The 23,288-nt window shown below is 70.5% G+C and overlaps 1 protein-coding gene across 2 annotated transcripts in view; it reads left to right on the plus strand.

Annotated features, from left to right (window-relative positions):
* NECTIN2 (nectin cell adhesion molecule 2) overlaps window positions 1-23,288 on the plus strand; it is a 61,610-nt gene that overhangs the window by 30,541 nt on the left and 7,781 nt on the right. The window contains exons 6-8 of one of the 2 annotated variants that reach the window (XM_075915948.2): window positions 15,283-15,424; window positions 19,573-19,636; window positions 19,905-19,988. In XM_075915948.2, the coding sequence (XP_075772063.1) occupies window positions 15,283-15,424; window positions 19,573-19,636; window positions 19,905-19,988 (290 nt within the window). Of the gene's footprint in view, window positions 1-4,640; window positions 5,904-15,282; window positions 15,425-19,572; window positions 19,637-19,904; window positions 19,989-23,288 lie in introns of those variants that run through there. The other variant, XM_075915950.2, reaches the window with a different exon arrangement.

Here is a 23,288-nt window from a genome sequence, read left to right on the forward strand (position 1 = left end):
TGCTCAGGCCTGGGAGCAAGGGGGGCAGCGGCCATGCAGGGAGAGCTGCTTGGAGAATGGGATGCACCGTGTTGCCTTGCCTGGGGGTAGGGTGGGTCTCCCCCACTTCTGCTAGAAGCTGCAGCCTCCCCCCCCCTCGATTCCCAGGAGGGAGAGCATGTGTCTGTAGCCAGGTGCATTGTGGGGAGGGGAGTGGACCATGTGTCTGTGGACAGGTGCATTGTGGGGGGGGGGAGTGGACCATGTGTCTGTAGCCAGGTGCATTGTGGGGAGGGGAGTGGACCATGTGTCTGTAGCCAGGTGCATTGTGGGAAGGGGGAGTGGACCATGTGTCTGTAGCCAGGTGCATTGTGGGGGGGGGAGTGGACCATGTGTCTGTAGCCAGGTGCATTGTGGGGAGGGGAGTGGACCATGTGTCTGTAGCCAGGTGCATTGTGGGGGGGGAGTGGACCATGTGTCTGTGGACAGGTGCATTGTGGGGGGGGAGTGTGGACCATGTGTCTGTAGCCAGGTGCATTGTGGGGAGGGGTCTGTAGCCAGGTGCATTGTGGGGAGGGGAGTGGACCATGTGTCTGTAGCCAGGTGCATTGTGGGGAGGGGGAAGCATGTGTCTGTAGCCAGGTGCATTGTGGGGTGGGGGAGTGGACCATGTGTCTGTGGACAGGTGCATTGTGGGGTGGGGGTGTGGACCGTGTGTCTGTAGCCAGGTGCATTGTGGGGAGGGGAGTGGACCATGTGTCTGTGGACAGGTGCATTGTGGGGGGGGAGTGGACCATGTGTCTGTGGACAGGTGCATTGTGGGGAGGGGGAAGCATGTGTCTGTAGCCAGGTGCATTGTGGGGAGGGGGAAGCATGTGTCTGTGGACAGGTGCATTGTGGGGTGGGGGAGTGGACCATGTGTCTGTAGCCAGGTGCATTGTGGGGAGGGGTGTGGACCATGTGTCTGTAGCCAGGTGCATTGTGGGGAGGGGAGTGGTCCATGCGTCTGTGGACAGGTGCATTGTGGGGAGGGGTGTGGACCATGTGTCTGTGGACAGGTGCATTGTGGGGGGGGAGTGGACCATGTGTCTGTAGCCAGGTGCATTGTGGGGTGGGGGTGTGGACCATGTGTCTGTGGCCAGGTGCATTGTGTGGGGGGGGAAGCATGTGTCTGTGGACAGATGCATTGTGGGGAGGGGGAGTGGACCATGTGTCTGTAGCCAGCTGCATTGTGGGGAGGGGGAAGCATGTGTCTGTAGCCAGGTGCATTGTGGGGAGGGGGAGTGGACCATGTGTCTGTGGACAGATGCATTGTGGGGAGGGGGAAGCATGTGTCTGTAGCCAGGTGCATTGTGGGGAGGGGAGTGGACCATGTGTCTGTGGACAGGTGCATTGTGGGGGGGGAGTGGACCATGTGTCTGTGGACAGGTGCATTGTGGGGTGGGGGTGTGGACCATGTGTCTGTAGCCAGGTGCATTGTGGGGAGGGGTCTGTAGCCAGGTGCATTGTGGGGAGGGGAATGGACCATGTGTCTGTGGACAGATGCATTGTGGGGTGGGAGTGTGGACCATGTGTCTGTAGCCAGGTGCATTGTGGGGGGGGGAGGTGTGGACCATGTGTCTGTAGCCAGGTGCATTGTGGGGGAGGTGTGGACCATGTGTCTGTAGCCAGGTGCATTGTGGGGAGGGGGGAAGCATGTGTCTGTAGCCAGGAGCATTGTGGGGAGGGGGTGTGGACCATGTGTCTGTAGCCAGGTGCATTGTGGGGATGGGGGGAAGCATGTGTCTGTAGCCAGGTGCATTGTGGGGGGCGGGTGTGGACCATGTGTCTGTAGCCAGGTGCATTGTGGGGATGGGGGGAAGCATGTGTCTGTAGCCAGGTGCATTGTGGGGTGGGGGTGTGGACCATGTGTCTGTGGACAGGTGCATTGTGGGGAGGGGGGGAAAGCATGTGTCTGTAGCCAGGTGCATTGTGGGGTGGGAGTGTGGACCATGTGTCGGTGGACAGGTGCATTGTGGGGTGGGGGTGTGGACCATGTGTCTGTAGCCAGGTACATTGTGGGGAGGGGGTGTGGACAATGTGTCTGTAGCCAGGTGCATTGTGGGGTGGGGGAGTGGACCATGTGTCTGTTGCCAGGTGCATTGTGGGGAGGGGAGTGGACCATGTGTCTGTGGACAGGTGCATTGTGGGGAGGGGGGAAGCATGTGTCTGTAGCCAGGTGCATTGTGGGGAGGGGTCTGTAGCCAGGTGCATTGTGGGAAGGGGGAGTGGACCATGTGTCTGTAGCCAGGTGCATTGTGGGGAGGGGAGTGGACCATGTGTCTGTAGCCAGGTGCATTGTGGAGAGGGGAGTGGACCATGTGTCTCTGGACAGGTGCATTGTGGGGAGGGGGGAAGCATGTGTCTGTGGACAGGTGCATTGTGGGGAGGGGAGAAGCATGTGTCTGTGGACAGGTGCATTGTGGGGTGGGGGTGTGGACTATGTGTCTGTGGACAGGTGCATTGTGGGGAGGGGGGGAAGCATGTGTCTGTGGACAGGTGCATTGTGGGGAGGGGTGTGGACCATGTGTCTGTAGCCAGGTGCATTGTGGGGTGGGGGTGTGGACCATGTGTCTGTGGACAGGTGCATTGTGGGGAGGGGGTGTGGACCATGTGTCTGTGGACAGGTGCATTGTGGGGTGGGGGTGTGGACCATGTGTCTGTGGACAGGTGCATTGTGGGGAGGGGGGGAAGCATGTGTCTGTGGACAGGTGCATTGTGGGGAGGGGTGTGGACCATGTGTCTGTAGCCAGGTGCATTGTGGGGTGGGGGTGTGGACCAAGTGTCTGTGGACAGGTGCATTGTGGGGAGGGGGGGAAGCATGTGTCTGTGGACAGGTGCATTGTGGGGAAGGGTGTGGACCATGTGTCTGTAGCCAGGTGCATTGTGGGGTGGGGGTGTGGACCATGTGTCTGTGGACAGGTGCATTGTGGGGAGGGGGGGAAGCATGTGTCTGTGGACAGGTGCATTGTGGGGAGGGGTGTGGACCATGTGTCTGTAGCCAGGTGCATTGTGGGGTGGGGGTGTGGACCATGTGTCTGTAGCCAGGTGCATTGTGGGGAGGGGGGGAAACGTGTCTGTAGCCAGGTGCATTGTGGGGGAGGGGAAGCATTGTGGGGCAGGAGGCGTGGCATGTGCCCACAGCCAGGTGCATTGTGGGGCAGAGGGCGGGGTAGGTGTCTGAAACCAGTTGCATTGTGGGGTGGGGGGGGAAGCATGTGTCCATAGCCAGGTGCATTGTTGGGCAGGGGACGTGGTACATGCCTGCAGCCAGGTGCATTGTGGGACGGGGGGAGAGTATGTGTCTGCAGCCAGATGCATTGCGGGCTGAGGGGGTGGAGCATATATCTAGCCAGGTGCATTGTGTGGCAGGAGGCGGGGCGTGTGCCTGCAGCCAGGTGCATTGTGGGGCAGAGGAAAGGGCATGTGCCCACAGCCAGGTGCATTGTGGGGCAGGAGGCGGGGCATGTGCCCGCAGCCAAGTGCATTGTGGGGCAGGAGGCGGGGCGTGTGCCCGCAGCCAGGTGCATTGTGGGGCAGGAGGCGGGGCATGTGCCCGCAGCCAAGTGCATTGTGGGGCAGGAGGCGGGGCGTGTGCCCGCAGCCAGGTGCATTGTTGGGCAGAGGAAAGGGCATGTGCCCGCAGCCAGGTGCATTGAGGGGCAGGAGGCGGGGCTGTGCCCACAGCCAGGTGCATTGTGGGGCAGGAGGCGGGGCATGTGCCCGCAGCCAGGTGCATTGAGGGGCAGGAGGCGGGGCTGTGCCCACAGCCAGGTGCATTGTGGGGCAGGAGGCGGGGCATGTGCCCGCAGCCAAGTGCATTGAGGGGCAGGAGGTGGGGCATGTGCCCACAGCCAGGTGCATTGTGGGGCAGGAGGCGGGGCATGTGCCCGCAGCCAAGTGCATTGTGTGGCAGGAGGCGGGGCGTGTGCCCGCAGCCAGGTGCATTGTGGGGCAGAGGAAAGGGCGTGTGCCCGCAGCCAGGTGCATTGTGGGGCAGGAGGCGGGGCATGTGCCCGCAGCCAAGTGCATTGTGAGGCAGGAGGCGGGGCGTGTGCCCGCAGCCAGGTGCATTGTTGGGCAGAGGAAAGGGCATGTGCCCGCAGCCAGGTGCATTGAGGGGCAGGAGGCGGGGCGTGTGCCCGCAGCCAGGTGCATTGTGGGGCAGAGGAAAGGGCATGTGCCCGTGGCCAGGTGCATTGTGGGGCAGGAGGCGGGGCTGTGCCCGCAGCCAGGTGCATTGTGGGGCAGGAGGCGGGGCATGTGCCCGCAGCCAGGTGCATTGTGGGGCAGAGGAAAGGGCATGTGCCCGTGGCCAGGTGCATTGTGGGGCAGGAGGCGGGGCTGTGCCCGCAGCCAGGTGCATTGTGGGGCAGGAGGCGGGGCTGTGCCCGCAGCCAGATGCGCTGCGGAGGGGGGTGCAAGCGGAGCACGAGGGGGGCACTGGCCGGGGTGGGCGGGGAGACCCCGTCTCGGCCTCAGAAGGACCTGGCTCCGCGTAGAAGCACCGCGTTGGACGCCACGACCCACCCCCCTGCCCACGGCTCCATCCACGGCTCTTCTGCCCAGCGGCGTCCGGTGCACGGAGAGTGACCCCTGCCCCCATCTTTTCTCTACTCCAGAGCACCCCGTGAGGCAGCAGAGCAGCGCCGGGGCCGTGGCTGGGGGTGTCGTCGGGGGCATCCTGGCCCTCGCCCTGCTGGGGGCTCTGGTGTTCTTCCTGCTCCGGCGGCGCCGGACCCGCCCCCCCACCAAGGGCACCTATGACCCCACCACCCGCGTCTTTGGAAACGGGGCCGCCCCGCCTCACTTGGAGCTGGACCGGCCCCTCAAGGCTGCGCCGGGCGAGGGGGCCCCTGGGGAGCGGCCTGGCCCCTACGGCTCCCCCCACCAGCAGCATAAGGAGGAGGAGGAGCGAGCTGACGAGCTGGGGCCCATGTTGTGGCTCAATGCGCCCCCTGGGCACAGTGCTCCCAGGAACTATGAAGAGGACGACATGGAGTCGCAGCACGACGGCTCCATCATCTCCAAGACAGCTGTCTACGTGTGACCGCCCTGCCGGACAACAGGGCCCCTCGAGAGACAGGGGAGCAGAGATGGATTAACTCGGGGCAAGGGGGCTGTGGAAACCCCCTGGGACTTGGCTGCCGGCCGTGATGGCGGAGAAGCAGCTCCCTGGCTCCTGTGTGCCAGGCCTGGCAGAGAATCACAGAACGGGCAGGGGCCTTGTGAGGCGGCGAGTCCAGCCCCCTGCCCCACGGCAGGGCCCAGCCCCATAGATCCTCCCTGGCAGGTGTCTGTCCAGCCTGCTCTTCAGTGTCTCTAGCGGTAGAGACTGCACGACCCCCAAGCAACTTGTCCCCGTGCTTCACCGCCCTGTGGTTCACCACCCTGAGTTCTGGGGACCCTGGAGTGGGGGGCAGGATGGGGCGATGACACCCCACCCCCCACACCCAACAGGAAGCTTCGTGCTGCTGCCTTAGTTTTTGTACAGCTGAGTCCTTCGCAAGCCTGGTGTCAGCCTCGGGCGGGGAGGCTCCCAGGGGCCCAGCCTGGCTCCCACTTTCAAAGATGAGCCATGGAACTGCCTGTATCAGCCTCTCCTGGGATGGGAGCAGGAAAGTGTGACCCCCCAGCTTTGGGGGGTTCTCTGGGGTGCACCTGGTCACTCCCCTCAGTTTTGGGGGGCTTCCCTGCAGCCCCCAGCCGTGGAGGGTCCCTGGTTCTCCGTCTCTCCCAATGTCAGTGTGCGACAGCCCCCGCCATGCTCCCTCCGTCACCGCGCGGGGGTCCCAAAGCCCCAGGGTTCTTTCACGCGTGTGGTTGTTGTGGTACCGTGGGAGTCTGTCCCCTCTGGTGTGTAATAAAGTGTCCTTGGAGCCTGGGCTGAGCCTGTCTCCTCTTCTTGCCAGAGGGATGGCGGGGGGGATGTGTTTTCGGAGGGTCCGCGGGGGGCTCTGAGTGTGGGGAGGAAGGAAAGGCGTCAGCAGGATGGGGGAGTCTGGGCGGTGGACACAGTGAATCCCCCTCTCCCTGGAGCGGGGCAGAATTTACTTCTGTGGCAGGAAACTTCCCAGCGCCAGGGCTGGTGCTTTCCGGTGCGTAAACAGCAAATGCTCAGAAATTTCCACTTCAGCCAGCTGCCCCCGGCTCGCGGTCCGTGGGGGCCGCCCCAGGGCTGCATTGGGAAACCGCTGCCGTGGTGCCGGCCGGGAGGTCGCTCTTGCTCTCTGCTCCGGCACCGCCTGGCGCCCGGAGGGGGCTGGGCAGAGTCCGTGCACTGGGGAGACCCAGCGGGTGTCAGGCAGGTGTCTGTGGTTTGGGGCCCATGGCCCGAGTGCGGCATCTGCTCACGAGTGAAATGTGGCTTGTGGTTTGTGCTTAACGGCGCTGAGGGGCTGGGGCCAGGCTGGGGGAAGCGGGATGCTGGTAAGGGGTCCCCAGACTTGCTCTTCTGGTTTTGTGCTGGGGCTTCTCCCCAGCCCCCCCCTAGCGGGCTGCTCCCCCCCTCCACTGCCAGGATCTGCCCCTCTTCCCCCTGCACCGTCCCCTCCCTGCTGGGACTCCCCTAGTGCTCCAGCTGTGTGGTCTGTTGTGGGACACGTCCCGCCCCCCCACTGCTGCTGCTCCTCTGGCCCTGACCCTGCAGCACCAGCTGAGCGCTCATAGCGGCTCCGGGGGGCTGGGACTGGGACGCACGGGAGCCAATTGCCTGCTCCCACCTCAGGGCCCCTAAAGGCCTGGGCCCCGCCGCCCAGCCACGAACCCGCAGCCTTCTAGCAGCAGCCAAGCAAGGGCCCGTCCCCCGTCCCGCAGGGTTCTCCTGGCCGTTCCCCTCGACAGGGCTCAGCCTGACCCCGCACTGGGCTGCTGCTCTGTCCCTGGTAGCAGGGAGTTCCGCTGACTCACGTGCCTCTGGGGGTCACTTCCTTTATGTGGGGTGAGCCTGCTGCTAGCTGGCCATGCTCCGTGCGGGTAGGGGGGCCCAGACATGGGCCCCGCCCTTCAGGAACCTCAGTCTTTCTGAAGCGGGGGGGCACCTGCCTCTTGTCACCACAACCCGGGGAGCTGACCTGAATCCCCCCCCCCGGGCCTGGCCACCCTGCCCAGCTGGGGGCGGGTTGAGGGGGAAGCTGCTCAGGAGCCCCCCATGGCCAGTTGGGAAGTAGCCAGAGAGCCAGGGCTGCTGGGGAGATGAGCCATGGGGGGGTCTGCCCCATGAGAACCCCCATGCCCCAGATTCTGGGGGGTGGATACAAGGTGACCCTCCCCCAAGCCTGATCCACATGGGCTTTGATGTTGCCAAGGGCTGGGACCTGACAGGAGGCAGCAGCCATCCCGGGGCCACTCCCTCTTCTCCAGTGCCCCCCCGCCCGGGGCCACTCCCTCTTCTCCAGTGCCCCCCCCGGGGCCACTCCCTCTTCTCCAGTGCCCCCCCCGGGGCCACTCCCTCTTCTCCAGTGCCCCCCCGGGGCCACTCCCTCTTCTCCAGTGGCCCCCCCCGGGGCCACTCCCTCTTCTCCAGTGGCCCCCCCGGGGCCACACCCTCTTCTCCAGTGGCCCCCCCCGGGGCCACTCCCTCTTCTCCAGTGGCCCCCCCGGGGCCACACCCTCTTCTCCAGTGCCCCCCCGCCCGGGGCCACTCCCTCTTCTCCAGTGCCCCCCCCCCAGGGCCACTCCCTCTTCTCCAGTGCCCCCCTACCCGGGGCCACTCCCTCTTCTCCAGTGCCCCCCTACCCGGGGCCACTCCCTCTTCTCCAGTCCCCCCCTTCCCGGGGCCACTCCCTCTTCTCCAGTCCCCCCCTTCCCGGGGCCACTCCCTCTTCTCCAGTGGCCCCCCCCGGGGCCACTCCCTCTTCTCCAGTGCTCCCCCCCCCGGGGCCACTCCCTCTTCTCCAGTGCCCCCGCCCGGGGCCACTCCCTCTTCTCCAGTGCCCCCCCCCGGGGCCACTCCCTCTTCTCCAGTGCCCCCCCGCCCGGGGCCACTCCCTCTTCTCCAGTGCCCCCCCGCCCGGGGCCACTCCCTCTTCTCCATTCCCCCCCTTCCCGGGGCCACTCCCTCTTCTCCAGTGCCCCCCCTCCGGGGCCACTCCCTCTTCTCCAGTGCCCCCCCGCCCGGGGCCACTCCCTCTTCTCCAGTGCCCCCCTACCCGGGGCCACTCCCTCTTCTCCAGTGCCCCCCCTCCGGGGCCACTCCCTCTTCTCCAGTGCCCCCCCCCGGGGCCACTCCCTCTTCTCCAGTCCCCCCCTTCCCGGGGCCACTCCCTCTTCTCCAGTGCCCCCCCCGGGGCCACTCCCTCTTCTCCAGTGCCCCCCCGCCCGGGGCCACTCCCTCTTCTCCAGTGCCCCCCCCCGGGGCCACTCCCTCTTCTCCAGTGCCCCCCCCCCCGGGGCCGGCCCAGCCCCCCTTTCCAGCTGCTGAGCTGAGGAGGAAGGTGCAGGAGCTAAAAATAGGCGGCAGGAGGACGTGGGGTTTTCCCAGGCGCCGCCCGGCGTGTGGCCAATGCCCGGGGTGGGGGCTGCTCAGTGCCACTGGGCTGCTGGGGCCACACGCCAAGTCCCCTGCATGAAGGGCGCAGCCTGCCCCCCGCCTCAGGGAGCCAGGCCAGTGCCCCCCCCGCCTCAGGGAGCCAGGCCAGTGCCCCACCCCCCGCCTCAGGGAGCCAGGCCAGTGCCCCACCCCCCGCCTCAGGGAGCCAGGCCAGTGCCCCCCCGCCTCAGGGAGCCAGGCCAGTGCCCCCCCGCCTCAGGGAGCCAGGCCAGTGCCCCCCCCGCCTCAGGGAGCCAGGCCAGTGCCCCCCCCGCCTCAGGGAGCCAGGCCAGTGCCCCACCCCCCGCCTCAGGGAGCCAGGCCAGTGCCCCCCCCCGCCTCAGGGAGCCAGGCCAGTGCCCCCACCCGCCTCAGGGAGCCAGGCCAGTGCCCCCCCGCCTCAGGGAGCCAGGCCAGTGCCCCCCCCGCCTCAGGGAGCCAGGCCAGTGCCCCTCCCCCCGCCTCAGGGAGCCAGGCCAGTGCCCCTCCCCCGCCTCAGGGAGCCAGGCCAGTGCCCCCCCGCCTCAGGGAGCCAGGCCAGTGCCCCCCCCGCCTCAGGGAGCCAGGCCAGTGCCCCCCCCCGCCTCAGGGAGCCAGGCCAGTGCCCCCCCCCGCCTCAGGGAGCCAGGCCAGTGCCCCCACCCCCGCCTCAGGGAGCCAGGCCAGTGCCCCCACCCGCCTCAGGGAGCCAGGCCAGTGCCCCCCCCCCCCCCGCCTCAGGGAGCCAGGCCAGTGCCCCCCCCGCCTCAGGGAGCCAGGCCAGTGCCCCCCCCGCCTCAGGGAGCCAGGCCAGTGCCCCCCCCCGCCTCAGGGAGCCAGGCCAGTGCCCCCCCCGCCTCAGGGAGCCAGGCCAGCCCCCCCCCCCGCCTCAGGGAGCCAGGCCAGTGCCCCTCCCCCGCCTCAGGGAGCCAGGCCAGTGCCCCTCCCCCGCCTCAGGGAGCCAGGCCAGTGCCCCCACCCCCGACTCAGGGAGCCAGGCCAGTGCCCCCCCGCCTCAGCCAGTCTCCAGGCATGCCATTCCCCCCCCCCCCCCCGACTCGGGGAGCCATGCCAGTGCCCCCCCCCCCCGACTCAGGGAGCCAGGCCAGTGCCCCCCCCACCTCAGGGAGCCAGGCCAGTGCCCCCCCCCCCCGTCTCCAGCCAGGTCAGCCTCCCTGCCCCCACCTCCGCCTACGTCCCTGTGGGGCTGCCCTGGCAGGGAGCCACCTCTCCCTGGGTCCCTTCGGAGCCACCTGGAACAAAGCGGCTGGTGGAGCTGGGGGGGGACAGTGCAGCCGCTTACCCCATTGGGTTCATGCCATAGACTGTCCCCATCTCCCCATGGACCAGCCCCCGCCCGGAGCCCCACGTCGCTCCTCTGACACACGGGGGAGGGGCTGGAGCGCTGGCTGCCGCCTCTCGACCCATAAGAATTCGTGAGGTTGCTCGACTTCGATTAACCGATCCCTAGGTGGGGCCGGAGCGAATTCCTGTCCCCCCCCCCCCCCCCCCCCGGGAGCTGGGCTGTGTTCCTGTTTATTCCAAGGGGGAAGTACCAGCCCCTATTTCAGTCTCATCGTCCCCCCTCGCCTCTGGCCTGTTGGGGGGATTCACCTGTCGTGGCCAAACCCTTCAGCCAGGTGAGGCGACTGCTCCTCCAGGGACCTCAAAGCCGGGTGCAGCCAGCCAGGGCCTGTCACGTGGCCCCTGCGCACGTGGCATGGGACTCCTGAGTCCCAGGCGCGCTCTAACCATTGTTCTGTCCTCCCCTTTGGGAGGGGTCACTAGCCTGGGTTGGGGTTCTCCAAGCCGCCAGGATCAATTAAGGTGGCTCAGGGCTCCAGAGCCCAGGAGGGAACTGGGGGGAGGGGGGAGGCTCTTGAGGCCCAGCAGCCCAGGAGGGAGTTTGGGGACCTCGGGGTCACAGCTGGGAAGGTCTCAGGGCCCCATAGCATGGGAGGGAAAGGGGGAGCCCAAGGGTCTGGCCCATGGCCCCTGGAGGGGCAGGGTAGGGAGCAGAGAGCTGGGCACAGCAGCACAGGGACTGCAGGGCTAGAGAAGAGAGCTGGATGCAGGGGTAGGGGGCAGGGTTGGGGGCACGGGCTGGGCTGGCTGCAAGGGCAGGGAGGTGGGGGCAGAATTGGCTGTGGGCGGGGGGAGGGCTGGTTGCTGGTGTAGAGGGGTGGGGGAAGAGCTGGCTACGGGGGTGGGGGCAGGCTGGGTGTAGGTGCAGAAGGGTGGGGCAGAGCTGGCTGGGAGGGCACGCTGACTGCTGGTGCAGAAGGGTGGGGGCAGAGCTGTTGGCAGGGGCAGGTGGGTAGGGGTTGGGCCGGCTGCAGGTGCCAGGGGGTGGGGGCGGAGCTGGCTGCAGGGTGGGGGGGCTGGCTGCGGGCAGGGGGGGCAGCTGCAGGTGTGGAGGGTGGGGGCGGAGCTGGCTGCGGGGAGGGGGAGCCGGCTGCAGGTGCGGAGGGTGGGGACGGAGCTGGCTGCGGGGAGGGGGGGCCGGCTGCAGGTGCGGAGGGTGGGGGCGGAGCTGGCTGCGGGGAGGGGGGCTGGCTGCGGGGAGGGGGGGCCGGCTGCAGGTGCGGAGGGTGGGGGTGGAGCTGGCTGCGGGGAGGGGGGCCGGCTGCAGGTGCGGAGGGTGGGGGCGGAGCTGGCTGCGGGGAGGGGGGGCCGGCTGCAGGTGCGGAGGGTGGGGGCGGAGCTGGCTGCGGGGAGGGGGGCTGGCTGCGGGCAGGGGGGGCCGGCTGCAGGTGCGGAGGGTGGGGGCGGAGCTGGCTGCGGGCAGGGGGGGCCGGCTGCAGGTGTGGAGGGTGGGGGCGGAGCTGGCTGCGGGGAGGGGGGCTGGCTGCGGGGAGGGGGGGCCGGCTGCAGGTGTGGAGGGTGGGGGCGGAGCTGGCTGCGGGGAGGGGGGGCCGGCTGCAGGTGCGGAGGGTGGGGGCGGAGCTGGCTGCGGGGAGGGGGGCTGGCTGCGGGCAGGGGGGGCCGGCTGCAGGTGCGGAGGGTGGGGGCGGAGCTGGCTGCGGGGAGGGGGGCTGGCTGCGGGCAGGGGGGGCCGGCTGCAGGTGTGGAGGGTGGGGGCGGAGCTGGCTGCGGGGAGGGGAGCTGGCTGCGGGGAGGGGGGCCGCCTGCAGGTGCGGAGGGTGGGCGCGGAGCTGGCTGCGGGGAGGGGGGCCGCCTGCAGGTGCGGAGGGTGGGGGCGGAGCTGGCTGCGGGGAGGGGGGCTGGCTGTGGGGAGAGGGGCCGGCTGCAGGTGCGGAGGGTGGGGGCGGAGCTGGCTGTGGGGAGGGGAGCTGGCTGCGGGGAGGGGGGCCGCCTGCAGGTGCGGAGGGTGGGGGCGGAGCTGGCTGCGGGGAGGGGGGCCGCCTGCAGGTGCGGAGGGTGGGGGCGGAGCTGGCTGCGGGGAGGGGGGGCCGGCTGCAAGTGCGGAGGGTGGGGGCGGAGCTGGCTGCGGGGAGGGGGGCTGGCTGCGGGCAGGGGGGGCCGGCTGCAGGTGCGGAGGGTGGGGGCGGAGCTGGCTGCGGGGAGGGGGGCTGGCTGCGGGCAGGGGGGGCCGGCTGCAGGTGTGGAGGGTGGGGGCGGAGCTGGCTGCGGGGAGGGGAGCTGGCTGCGGGGAGGGGGGCCGCCTGCAGGTGCGGAGGGTGGGGGCGGAGCTGGCTGCAGGGCAGGGGGGGCCGGCTGCAGGTGCGGAGGGTGGGGGCGGAGCTGGCTGCGGGGAGGGGGGCCGGCTGCAGGTGTGGAGGGTGGGGGCGGAGCTGGCTGCGGGGAGGGGGGCCGGCTGCAGGTGTGGAGGGTGGGGGCGGAGCTGGCTGCGGGGAGGGGGGCTGGCTGCGGGGAGGGGGGGCCGGCTGCAGGTGCGGAGGGTGGGGGCAGAGCTGGCTGCGGGGAGGGGGGCTGGCTGCGGGCAGGGGGGGCCGGCTGCAGGTGTGGAGGGTGGGGGCGGAGCTGGCTGCGGGGAGGGGAGCTGGCTGCGGGGAGGGGGGCCGCCTGCAGGTGCGGAGGGTGGGGGCGGAGCTGGCTGCAGGGCAGGGGGGGCCGGCTGCAGGTGCGGAGGGTGGGGGCGGAGCTGGCTGCGGGGAGGGGGGCCGCCTGCAGGTGCGGAGGGTGGGGGCGGAGCTGGCTGCAGGGCAGGGGGGGCCGGCTGCAGGTGCGGAGGGTGGGGGCGGAGCTGGCTGCGGGGAGGGGGGCCGGCTGCAGGTGTGGAGGGTGGGGGCGGAGCTGGCTGCGGGGAGGGGGGCCGGCTGCAGGTGTGGAGGGTGGGGGCGGAGCTGGCTGCGGGGAGGGGGGCCGGCTGCATCTGGCAGGGAGCCAGGCCCGGGGAGTCGGACTTTGTTCCCACGGGGAGGAGGCGAGATCCGATAACCGGCCTGCTCGGCTCCCAGCCCTGGTGGGGGGTGGAGGGCGGAGGCCCTGGAGGCAGCCAGGGCGGGGGAGGGTGTCCCTGCCTGATTTCACTGCTTTGGTATTTCGTCTCCCGGCACACAGTGAAACTTGGCTCCGTCTCCTCCCTTTCGCTCGCGGGGGAGGGCTGACCCTGACCCAGCCCCCCCTTCTGCTGCCTTTCCCACACCTACCCAGGCAGCACCGCTCCCTGCCCCTCCTCCTGTCAGCCAAACCCCTGGGAGTGGGCTAGTGGTTAGCCGGGCTGGGTTCTCCTAACACCCAATGACATTAATGGGCAGCAGGTTCAAGGTGAAGGAAGCATTTCCTTATACAGTGCACAGTTAACCTGTGGAACTCCTTGCCAGAGGAGACTGTGAAGATCAGGACTTGAGCTCTTTTTGGAACCCTGTGAGATCCACCTATGAAGGTTGGGTCCATCAGTGGCCATTAGCCAGGGCAGGGCTGGTGTCCCTGGCGTTGTAGGTCAGGCTGGGAGTGGGCGACACTCTGTTTCCTCTCTCTGGGCCCCTGGCAGGGACCGCTGTCGCAGGCAGGATGCTGGGCCAGATGGGCTTTTGGTCTGAGCCAGCCTGGTTGGGCCTGTACTCTCTCCTGGAGCGTGGGGGGTCCTGCACGCCTGGGTTCTACCTTGGGTGCGTGGGGGGAGCAGGGGTGGGTGCCCAGGCACGGCCCTTCCATAGGGAAGACACCCCGGCTCCAGCGAGGCAGGAAGGACGGGCCCAAGGCCGGCCGGGGAGCCCGCAGCCCTGTTCCTTACCCCCCGTCCCCCCCACGGGAGGCGCCTCGCTGTGGCACCTGCAGGCTCAACCAGCCGTTTTCAAGCAGGTTTTCTCACGGCCCAGCTGAAGAAAACGGTTGGTGTCGGAGCAGCGTGTGGGCTCCGGGTGGGGCTGCGGCTCAGCTTCGGGGGCAGCAGGGGCCTCTGGCTTTGAGCGGCTCCCGGAGGAGGGGGAGCCAAAGGCCCCACAGACCATGCTGCCCCGGACGCAGCCAGCGGCAGTTCCCAGCCAATGGGAGTGTGCTGGGGTAGGGGCAGTGTGTGCAGCCCGGGGCATTCCCCCTCCCTCCCTCCCTCCCTCCCACCTAGAAGCTGCTTCTGGGGCAGGCTGGGCAGGTAGCTGCCTTGGCACCCCCACTGATCCCCTGTAGCAGCAAGACCCAGGGCCCGACATCCACGACCTGCCAGCCCCTGCCTTCTTCCCTCTACCCTGGGCCGGGCATCAGCTCTCAGCTGGGGAGAGTTGGGGAGCGTTTCCTGGGGCCAGGGACCCCCAGACAAGGGGTGTGGTCGGGGACCCCCCAATCCTGCACCCCGGAGCAGCCAGAACAGACTCCACCGGCCAGTGGAACGGGGGGGGGGGGTATTGCGTCTCCGGGACAGCCCAGCCCAGACGTGAGGTGGCTACAGGAGTCCGGGCCAGGGCGCCCCTTGGGGCAGGGTCCATCGCCCCTCAGCACCCAGCTTAGTCTGCTCCCTTCATGTTTCCCAGCCAGAAACTGCCCCGGCCCCGCCCCCAGCCGGGTGCCGTCTCCCCTGGGAAGAGCCTTGTTCCCTGGGTGTCTGGGCCAACGCACACGTGGGGGAGTCAGTGGGATCCCAGCCCAGCGCAGGGACCCGGTCACAGAGCAGACAGCCCCCCCCCCCCCCCCCCCCCCCCGCACAAGAGTTCCTGGGGCAGCCAGGGGTCTGGCTCGCCGGCTCCTTGGGCTCCTCTGAAACTCAGCAGCTTGAAAGTGCTGATTCCGGAGCCGGGGGTTTCTGCACCCACGAATCCTGGCCCTCCGCCTCCACCCTGCTCTACCCGCTGGTCCCCACTGCCCTCTCAGAGTGGGGTCCACTGCTTCCCAGCCCGCTGCCCGGGACCCTATGGGCTGGGGGCCAGAGAGCAGCCTGGCAGCGCCACCTGGTGGGGGCCTAAGGGCTGGGCCAGGGGGGCCGGGACCCCCAGCCCAATGCCAGCAGGGGGAAGGGCTGGGGGAGGGACGGGGAGATGGGGCTGGCACTGGGGGAGGGGCCGGAGGGGGGATGGGGCCAGCCCGAGGGGGGGTGAGATGTCGGTTGAGGAGACGGTGCTGGGCTCGGGGGTTCTCATCTGCTCTGCACCCTGCTCCCCTCGGACAGCACAAACGCCTGTGACCCCAGGAGGGGCAAACCAAGGCTGGCAGAGGGGGCTCCCCATTGTCTAGCGTGAGCCCCAGGGAGGGGGGTCCTACCCCCCCGACCGGGAGCTATGGGGGGCTAGGGCAGGGCAGAGCTGTGACGCAGGAGCCAGAGGAAGGGAGCTCTGTGCCCACAGGGGGCCGGGGGGGACACGCCCGCCTCCCTCATGCCCGCTCCCTGTCTCTTCTAGCCCATCCCAACACGGCCGGCGCGGGCACCACCGGGGGCATCATCGGCGGCATCATCGCTGCCATCGTGGCCGTGGCCGTGGTGGCCACCGGAGTCCTGATCTTCCGCCAGCAGCAGAAGAATCGCGCGGAGCAGGACGACGAGTGAGCCACTGGCCGGCTCTGGCGCAGGCGCAGGGAGCGGGGCGGTGCCGGGGCGCAGGGGTTGGGAGCGGGGCGGTGCTGGGGCGCAGGGAGCGGGGCGGTGCCGGGGCGCAGGGGTTGGGAGCGGGGCGGTGCCGGGGCGCAGGGGTTGGGAGCGGGGCGGTGCCGGGGCGCAGGGGTGGGAGCGGGGCGGTGCCGGGGCGCAGGGATCGGGGCGGTGCTGGGGCGAAGGGGTTGGGATCGGGGCGGTGCTGGGGCGCAGGGGTTGGGATCGGGGCGGTGCTGGGGCGCAGGGAGCGGGGCAGTGCTGGGGCGCAGGGGTTGGGAGCGGGGCGGTGCTGGGGCGCAGGGGTTGGGAGCGGGGCGGTGCCGGGGCGCAGGGAGCGGGGCGGTGCCGGGGCGCAGGGGTTGGGAGCGGGGCGGTGCTGGGGCACAGGGGTTGAGGGCGGGGCAGTGCTGGGGCGCAGGGGTTGGGAGCGGGGCGGTGCTGGGGCGCAGGGAGCGGGGCGGTGCCGGGGCGCAGGGGTTGGGAGCGGGGCGGTGCTGGGGCGCAGGGAGCGGGGCAGTGCTGGGGCACAGGGGTTGGGAGCGGGGCGGTGCTGGGGCGCAGGGGTTGGGATCAGGGCGGTGCCGGGGCGCAGGGGTTGGGAGCGGGGCAGTGCTGGGGCACAGGGGTTGGGATCAGGGCGGTGCCGGGGCGCAGGGGTTGGGAGCGGGGCGGTGCTGGGGCGCAGGGAGCGGGGCGGTGCCGGGGCGCAGGGGTTGGGAGCAGGGCGGTGCTGGGGCGCAGGGAGCGGGGCAGTGCTGGGGCACAGGGGTTGAGGGCGGGGCGGTGCTGGGGCGCAGGGGTTGAGGGCGGGGCAGTGCTGGGGCGCAGGGGTTGGGATCGGGGCGGTGCCGGGGCACAGGGGTTGAGGGCGGGGCGGTGCTGGGGCGCAGGGGTTGGGAGCGGGGCGGTGCCGGGGCGCAGGGAGCGGGGCGGTGCCGGGGCGCAGGGGTTGGGATCAGGGCGGTGCTGGGGCGCAGGGGTTGGGAGCGGGGCGGTGCCGGGGCGCAGGGGTTGGGAGCGGGGCGGTGCTGGGGCGCAGGGAGCGGGGCAGTGCTGGGGCGCAGGGGTTGGGAGCGGGGCGGTGCTGGGGCGCAGGGAGCAGGGCAGTGCTGGGGCACAGGGGTTGAGGGCGGGGCGGTGCTGGGGCGCAGGGGTTGGGAGCGGGGCGGTGCTGGGGCGCAGGGAGCGGGGCGGTGCCGGGGCGCAGGGGTTGGGAGCGGGGCGGTGCTGGGGCGCAGGGAGCGGGGCAGTGCTGGGGCACAGGGGTTGAGGGCGGGGCGGTGCTGGGGCGCAGGGGTTGAGGGCGGGGCGGTGCTGGGGAGCAGGGGTTGGGAGCGGGGCGGTGCCGGGGCACAGGGGTTGAGGGCGGGGCGGTGCTGGGGCGCAGGGGTTGGGAGCGGGGCGGTGCCGGGGCGCAGGGAGCGGGGCGGTGCCGGGGCGCAGGGGTTGGGATCAGGGCGGTGCTGGGGCGCAGGGGTTGGGAGCGGGGCGGTGCCGGGGCGCAGGGGTTGGGTGCGGGGCGGTGCTGGGGCGCAGGGAGCGGGGCAGTGCTGGGGCGCAGGGGTTGGGAGCGGGGCGGTGCCGGGGCGCAGGGAGCGGGGCGGTGCTGGGGCGAAGGGGTTGGGATCGGGGCGGTGCTGGGGCGCAGGGGTTGGGAGCGGGGCGGTGCCGGGGCGCAGGGGTTGGGAGCGGGGCGGTGCTGGGGCGCAGGGAGCGGGGCAGTGCTGGGGCGCAGGGGTTGGGAGCGGGGCGGTGCCGGGGCGCAGGGAGCGGGGCAGTGCTGGGGCGCAGGGGTTGGGAGCGGGGCGGTGCTGGGGCGCAGGGGTTGGGAGCGGGGCGGTGCTGAGGCGCAGGGATCGGGGCGGTGCTGGGGCGAAGGGGTTGGGATCGGGGCGGTGCTGGGGCGCAGGGGTTGGGATCGGGGCGGTGCTGGGGCGCAGGGAGCGGGGCAGTGCTGGGGCGCAGGGGTTGGGAGCGGGGCGGTGCTGAGGCGCAGGGATCGGGGCGGTGCTGGGGCGCAGGGGTTGGGATCGGGGCGGTGCTGGGGCGCAGGGAGCGGGGCAGTGCTGGGGCGCAGGGGTTGGGAGCGGGGCGGTGCTGGGGCGCAGGGGTTGGGAGCGGGGCGGTGCCGGGGCGCAGGGAGCGGGGCGGTGCCGGGGCGCAGGGGTTGGGATCAGGGCGGTGCTGGGGCGCAGGGGTTGGGAGCGGGGCGGTGCCGGGGCGCAGGGGTTGGGATCAGGGCGGTGCCGGGGCGCAGGGGTTGGGAGCGGGGCGGTGCTGGGGCGCAGGGAGCGGGGCGGTGCCGGGGCGCAGGGGTTGGGAGCGGGGCGGTGCCGGGGCGCAGGGGTTGGGATCAGGGCGGTGCTGGGGCGCAGGGGTTGGGAGCGGGGCGGTGCCGGGGCGCAGGGGTTGGGAGCGGGGCGGTGCCGGGGCGCAGGGAGCGGGGCGGTGCTGGGGCGCAGGGGTTGGGGATCAGGGCGGTGCTGGGGCGCAGGGAGCGGGGCGGTGCTGGGGCGCAGGGGTTGGGAGCGGGGCGGTGCTGGGGCGCAGGGCGGTGCTGGGGCGCAGGGGTTGGGATCGGGGCGGTGCTGGGGCGAAGGGGTTGGGATCGGGGCGGTGCTGGGGCACAGGGGTTGGGAGCGGGGCGGTGCTGGGGCACAGGGAGCTGGGCGGTGCTGGGGCGCAGGGGGCGGGGCGGTGCTGGGGCGCAGGGAGCGGGGCGGTGCTGGGGCATAGGGAGCGGGGCGGTGCTGGGGCGCAGGGCGGTGCTGGGGCGCAGGGGTTGGGATTGGGGCGGTGCTGGGGCGCAGGGTGGTGCTGGGGCGCAGGGGTTGGGATTGGGGCGGTGCTGGGGCGCAGGGTGGTGCTGGGGCGTAGGAGGCGGGGCGGTGCTGGGGCGCAGGGCGGTGCTGGGGCACAGGGGTTGGGATTGGGGCGGTGCTGGGGCGCAGGTTGGTGCTGGGGCGCAGGGAGCGGGGCGGTGCTGGGGCGCAGGGGTTGGGATCGGGGCGGTGCTGGGGCGCAGGGTGGTGCTGGGGCACAGGGAGCGGGGCGGTGCTGGGGCGCAGGGGTTGGGATCGGGGCGGTGCTGGGGCGCAGGGCGGTGCTGGGGCACAGGGAGCGGGGCAGTGCCGGGGCGCAGGGGTTGGGAGCGGGGCGGTGCTGGGGCGCAGGGGTTGGGATCGGGGCGGTGCTGGGGCGCAGGGCGGTGCTGGGGCGCAGGGAGCGGGGCAGTGCCGGGGCGCAGGGGTTGGGAGCGGGGCGGTGCTGGGGCGCAGGGGTTGGGATCGGGGCGGTGCTGGGGCGCAGGGTGGTGCTGGGGCACAGGGAGCGGGGCGGTGCTGGGGCGCAGGGGTTGGGATCGGGGCGGTGCTGGGGCGCAGGGCGGTGCTGGGGCACAGGGAGCGGGGCGGTGCTGGGGCGGAGGGGGCGGTGCGGTGCTGGGGCGCAGGGAGCGGGGCGGTGCTGGGGCGCAGGGGGCGGGGCGGTGCTGGGGCACAGGGCGGTGCTGGGGCACCGGGGGGGCGGTGCTGGGGCGCAGGGCGGTGCTGGGGCGCAGGGGTTGGGATCGGGGCGGTGCTGGGGCGCAGGGTGGTGCTGGGGCACAGGGAGCGGGGCGGTGCTGGGGCGCAGGGGTTGGGATCGGGGCGGTGCTGGGGCGCAGGGCGGTGCTGGGGCACAGGGAGCGGGGCGGTGCTGGGGCGGAGGGGGCGGTGCGGTGCTGGGGCGCAGGGGGCGGGGCGGTGCTGGGGCACAGGGCGGTGCTGGGGCACGGGGGGGGCGGTGCTGGGGCGCAGGGCGGTGCTGGGGTGCAGGGGTTGGGAGCAGGGTGGTGCTGGGGCACAGGGAGCAGGGCGGTGCTGGGGCGCAGGGCGGTGCTGGGGCGCAGGGGTTGGGGATCGGGGCGCTGCCCGGGGGGAGGATGAGGGGAGTGTCTCCGAGCACCTGCAGTGGGAACCGGGGCTGCAGCCTGGGGCGAAGGTTCTGAGGACGCTCAAGGATCCGAGGGGGGGGGAAGGGGTTCAGGCACATGCCTTCCCCCCCCCCCCCCCCCGCCTCCACCCACATTCACCTCTCTGCCTCCATCTGCCCCTTGCAGCCTGGACGGGCCCCCGGCCTACAAGCCACCCCCACCCCAGAAGAAGATTGAGGAGCTGGAGCAGGTAGGGGGGCTGCGTCCCGTGGGGGGCTGCGTCCCGTGGGGGGCAGTGTCCCGTGGGGGGCTGTGTCCCGTGGGGGTCAGGGATCCGTGGGGGGCTGTGTCCCGTGGGGGTCAGGGACCCGTGGGGGGCTGTGTGCCGTGGGGGGCTTTGTCCCGTGTGGGTCAGGGTCCCGTGGGGGGGCTGTGTCCCATGGGCTCCTGGGTTCTCTTGCTGGCTGTGAGGAGCAGTCCGGCTCTGGCCTGTGCTCAGCGTGTCTGGTTCGTTCCAGGTCTCAAATCCCCCCGTGGCAGAGAGCATCCCCCTGAAAGCCGCCTACTTCGAGCCCAGCATGGTTGGGGGCCCCAGAGAGCCGGTAACTACAGGGAGGGGGATTCAGGGTCGGGATGCAGGAGCCCAGCCCCCCACCACGGTGACTCCTAAGCACCATGTCTGCTCAGAAACCCCTCTGGGCCTCTCCCCACCAGGCCCCTCCCCGAGCTGGGAGAGAAGGCAGGAGTCCTGGCTTTGTGCCCTCCACCCCACTGGATCCCCTAGACCCCACTCCCTCCCCGAGCTGGGAGAGAAGGCAGGAGCCCTGGCTTCGTGCCCTCCACCCCACTGGATCCCCTAGACCCCACTGCCTCCCCGAGCTGGGAGAGAAGGCAGGAGTCCTGGCTTTGTGCCCTCCACCCCACTGGATCCCCTAGACCCCACTGCTTCCCCGAGCTGGGAGAGAAGGCAGGAGTCCTGGCTTTGTGCCCTCCACCCCACTGGATCCCCTAGACCCCACTGCCTCCCCGAGCTGGGAGAGAAGGCAGGAGCCCTGGCTTCGTGCCCTCCACCTCACTGGATCCCCTAGACCCCACTGCCTCCTCCCCGAGCTGGGAGAGAAGGCAGGAGTCCTGGCTTTGTGCCCTCCACCCCACTGGATCCCCTAGACCCCACTGCCTCCCCAAGCTGGGAGAGAAGGCAGGAGTCCTGGCTTTGTGCCCTCCACCCCACTGGATCCCCTAGACCCCACTGCCTCCCCGAGCTGGGAGAGAAGGCAGGAGTCCTGGCTTTGTGCCCTCCACCCCACTGGATCCCCTAGACCCCACTCCCTCCCCGAGCTGGGAGAGAAGGCAGGAGTCCTGGCTTTGTGCCCTCCACCCCACTGGATCCCCTAGACCCCACTGCCTCCCCGAGCTGGGAGAGAAGGCAGGAGCCCTGGCTTCGTGCCCTCCACCCCACTGGATCCCCTAGACCCCACTGCCTCCCCGAGCTGGGAGAGAAGGCAGGAGTCCTGGCTTTGTGCCCTCCACCCCACTGGATCCCCTAGACCCCACTGCCTCCCCGAGCTGGGAGAGAAGGCAGGAGTCCTGGCTTTGTGCCCTCCACCCCACTGGATCCCCTAGACCCCACTGCCTCCCCGAGCTGGGAGAGAAGGCAGGAGTCCTGGCTTTGTGCCCTCCACCCCACTGGATCCCCTAGACCCCACTGCCTCCCCAAGCTGGGAGAGAAGGCAGGAGTCCTGGCTTTGTGCCCTCCACCCCACTGGATCCCCTAGACCCCACTGCCTCCCCGAGCTGGGAGAGAAGGCAGGAGTCCTGGCTTTGTGCCCTCCACCCCACTGGATCCCCTAGACCCCACTCCCTCCCCGAGCTGGGAGAGAAGGCAGGAGCCCTGGCTTCGTGCCCTCCACCCCACTGGATCCCCTAGACCCCACTGCCTCCCCGAGCTGGGAGAGAAGGCAGGAGCCCTGGCTTTGTGCCCTCAACCCCACTGGATCCCCTAGACCCCACTGCCTCCTCCCCGAGCTGGGAGAGAAGGCAGGAGCCCTGGCTTTGTGCCCTCCACCCCACTGGATCCCCTAGACCCCACTGCCTCCCCGAGCTGGGAGAGAAGGCAGGAGCCCTGGCTTTGTGCCCTCCACCCCACTGGATCCCCTAGACCCCACTCCCTCCCCGAGCTGGGAGAGAAGGCAGGAGTCCTGGCTTTGTGCCCTCCACCCCACTGGATCCCCTAGACCCCACTGCCTCCCCGAGCTGGGAGAGAAGGCAGGAGTCCTGGCTTTGTGCCCTCCACCCCACTGGATCCCCTAGACCCCACTGCCTCCCCGAGCTGGGAGAGAAGGCAGGAGTCCTGGCTTTGTGCCCTCCACCCCACTGGATCCCCTAGACCCCACTCCCTCCCCGAGCTGGGAGAGAAGGCAGGAGTCCTGGCTTTGTGCCCTCCACCCCACTGGATCCCCTAGACCCCACTCCCTCCCCGAGCTGGGAGAGAAGGCAGGAGCCCTGGCTTCGTGCCCTCCACCCCACTGGATCCCCTAGACCCCACTGCCTCCCCGAGCTGGGAGAGAAGGCAGGAGTCCTGGCTTTGTGCCCTCCACCCCACTGGATCCCCTAGACCCCACTGCCTCCCCGAGCTGGGAGAGAAGGTAGGAGTCCTGGCTTTGTGCCCTCCACCCCACTGGATCCCCTAGACCCCACTGCCTCCCCGAGCTGGGAGAGAAGGCAGGAGTCCTGGCTTTGTGCCCTCCACCCCACTGGATCCCCTAGACCCCACTGCCTCCCCGAGCTGGGAGAGAAGGCAGGAGCCCTGGCTTCGTGCCCTCCACCCCACTGGATCCCCTAGACCCCACTGCCTCCCCGAGCTGGGAGAGAAGGCAGGAGCCCTGGCTTTGTGCCCTCCACCCCACTGGATCCCCTAGACCCCACTCCCTCCCCGAGCTGGGAGAGAAGGCAGGACTCCTGGCTTTGTGCCCTCCACCCCACTGGATCCCCTAGACCCCACTCCCTCCCCGAGCTGGGAGAGAAGGCAGGAGCCCTGGCTTTGTGCCCTCCACCCCACTGGATCCCCTAGACCCCACTGCCTCCCCGAGCTGGGAGAGAAGGCAGGAGCCCTGGCTTCGTGCCCTCCACCCCACTGGATCCCCTAGACCCCACTGCCTCCCCGAGCTGGGAGAGAAGGCAGGAGTCCTGGCTTCGTGCCCTCCACCCCACTGGATCCCCTAGACCCCACTGCCTCCCCGAGCTGGGAGAGAAGGCAGGAGCCCTGGCTTTGTGCCCTCCACCCCACTGGATCCCCTAGACCCCACTCCCTCCCCGAGCTGGGAGAGAAGGCAGGAGTCCTGGCTTTGTGCCCTCCACCCCACTGGATCCCCTAGACCCCACTGCCTCCCCGAGCTGGGAGAGAAGGCAGGAGTCCTGGCTTTGTGCCCTCCACCCCACTGGATCCCCTAGACCCCACTCCCTCCCCGAGTTGGGAGAGAAGGCAGGAGTCCTGGCTTTGTGTCCTCCACCCCACTGGATCCCCTAGACCCCACTGCCTCCCCGAGCTGGGAGAGAAGGCAGGAGCCCTGGCTTTGTGCCCTCCACCCCACTGGATCCCCTAGACCCCACTGCCTCCCCGAGCTGGGAGAGAAGGCAGGAGTCCTGGCTTTGTGCCCTCCACCCCACTGGATCCCCTAGACCCCACTCCCTCCCCGAGCTGGGAGAGAAGGCAGGAGTCCTGGCTTTGTGCCCTCCACCCCACTGGATCCCCTAGACCCCACTCCCTCCCCGAGCTGGGAGAGAAGGCAGGAGTCCTGGCTTTGTGCCCTCCACCCCACTGGATCCCCTAGACCCCACTGCCTCCCCGAGCTGGGAGAGAAGGCAGGAGTCCTGGCTTTGTGCCCTCAACCCCACTGGATCCC

This window comes from Pelodiscus sinensis, chromosome 22 (assembly GCF_052426305.1).
Source record: "Pelodiscus sinensis isolate ZL-2025 chromosome 22, ASM5242630v1, whole genome shotgun sequence".
Classification (NCBI taxonomy): domain Eukaryota; kingdom Metazoa; phylum Chordata; order Testudines; family Trionychidae; genus Pelodiscus; species Pelodiscus sinensis.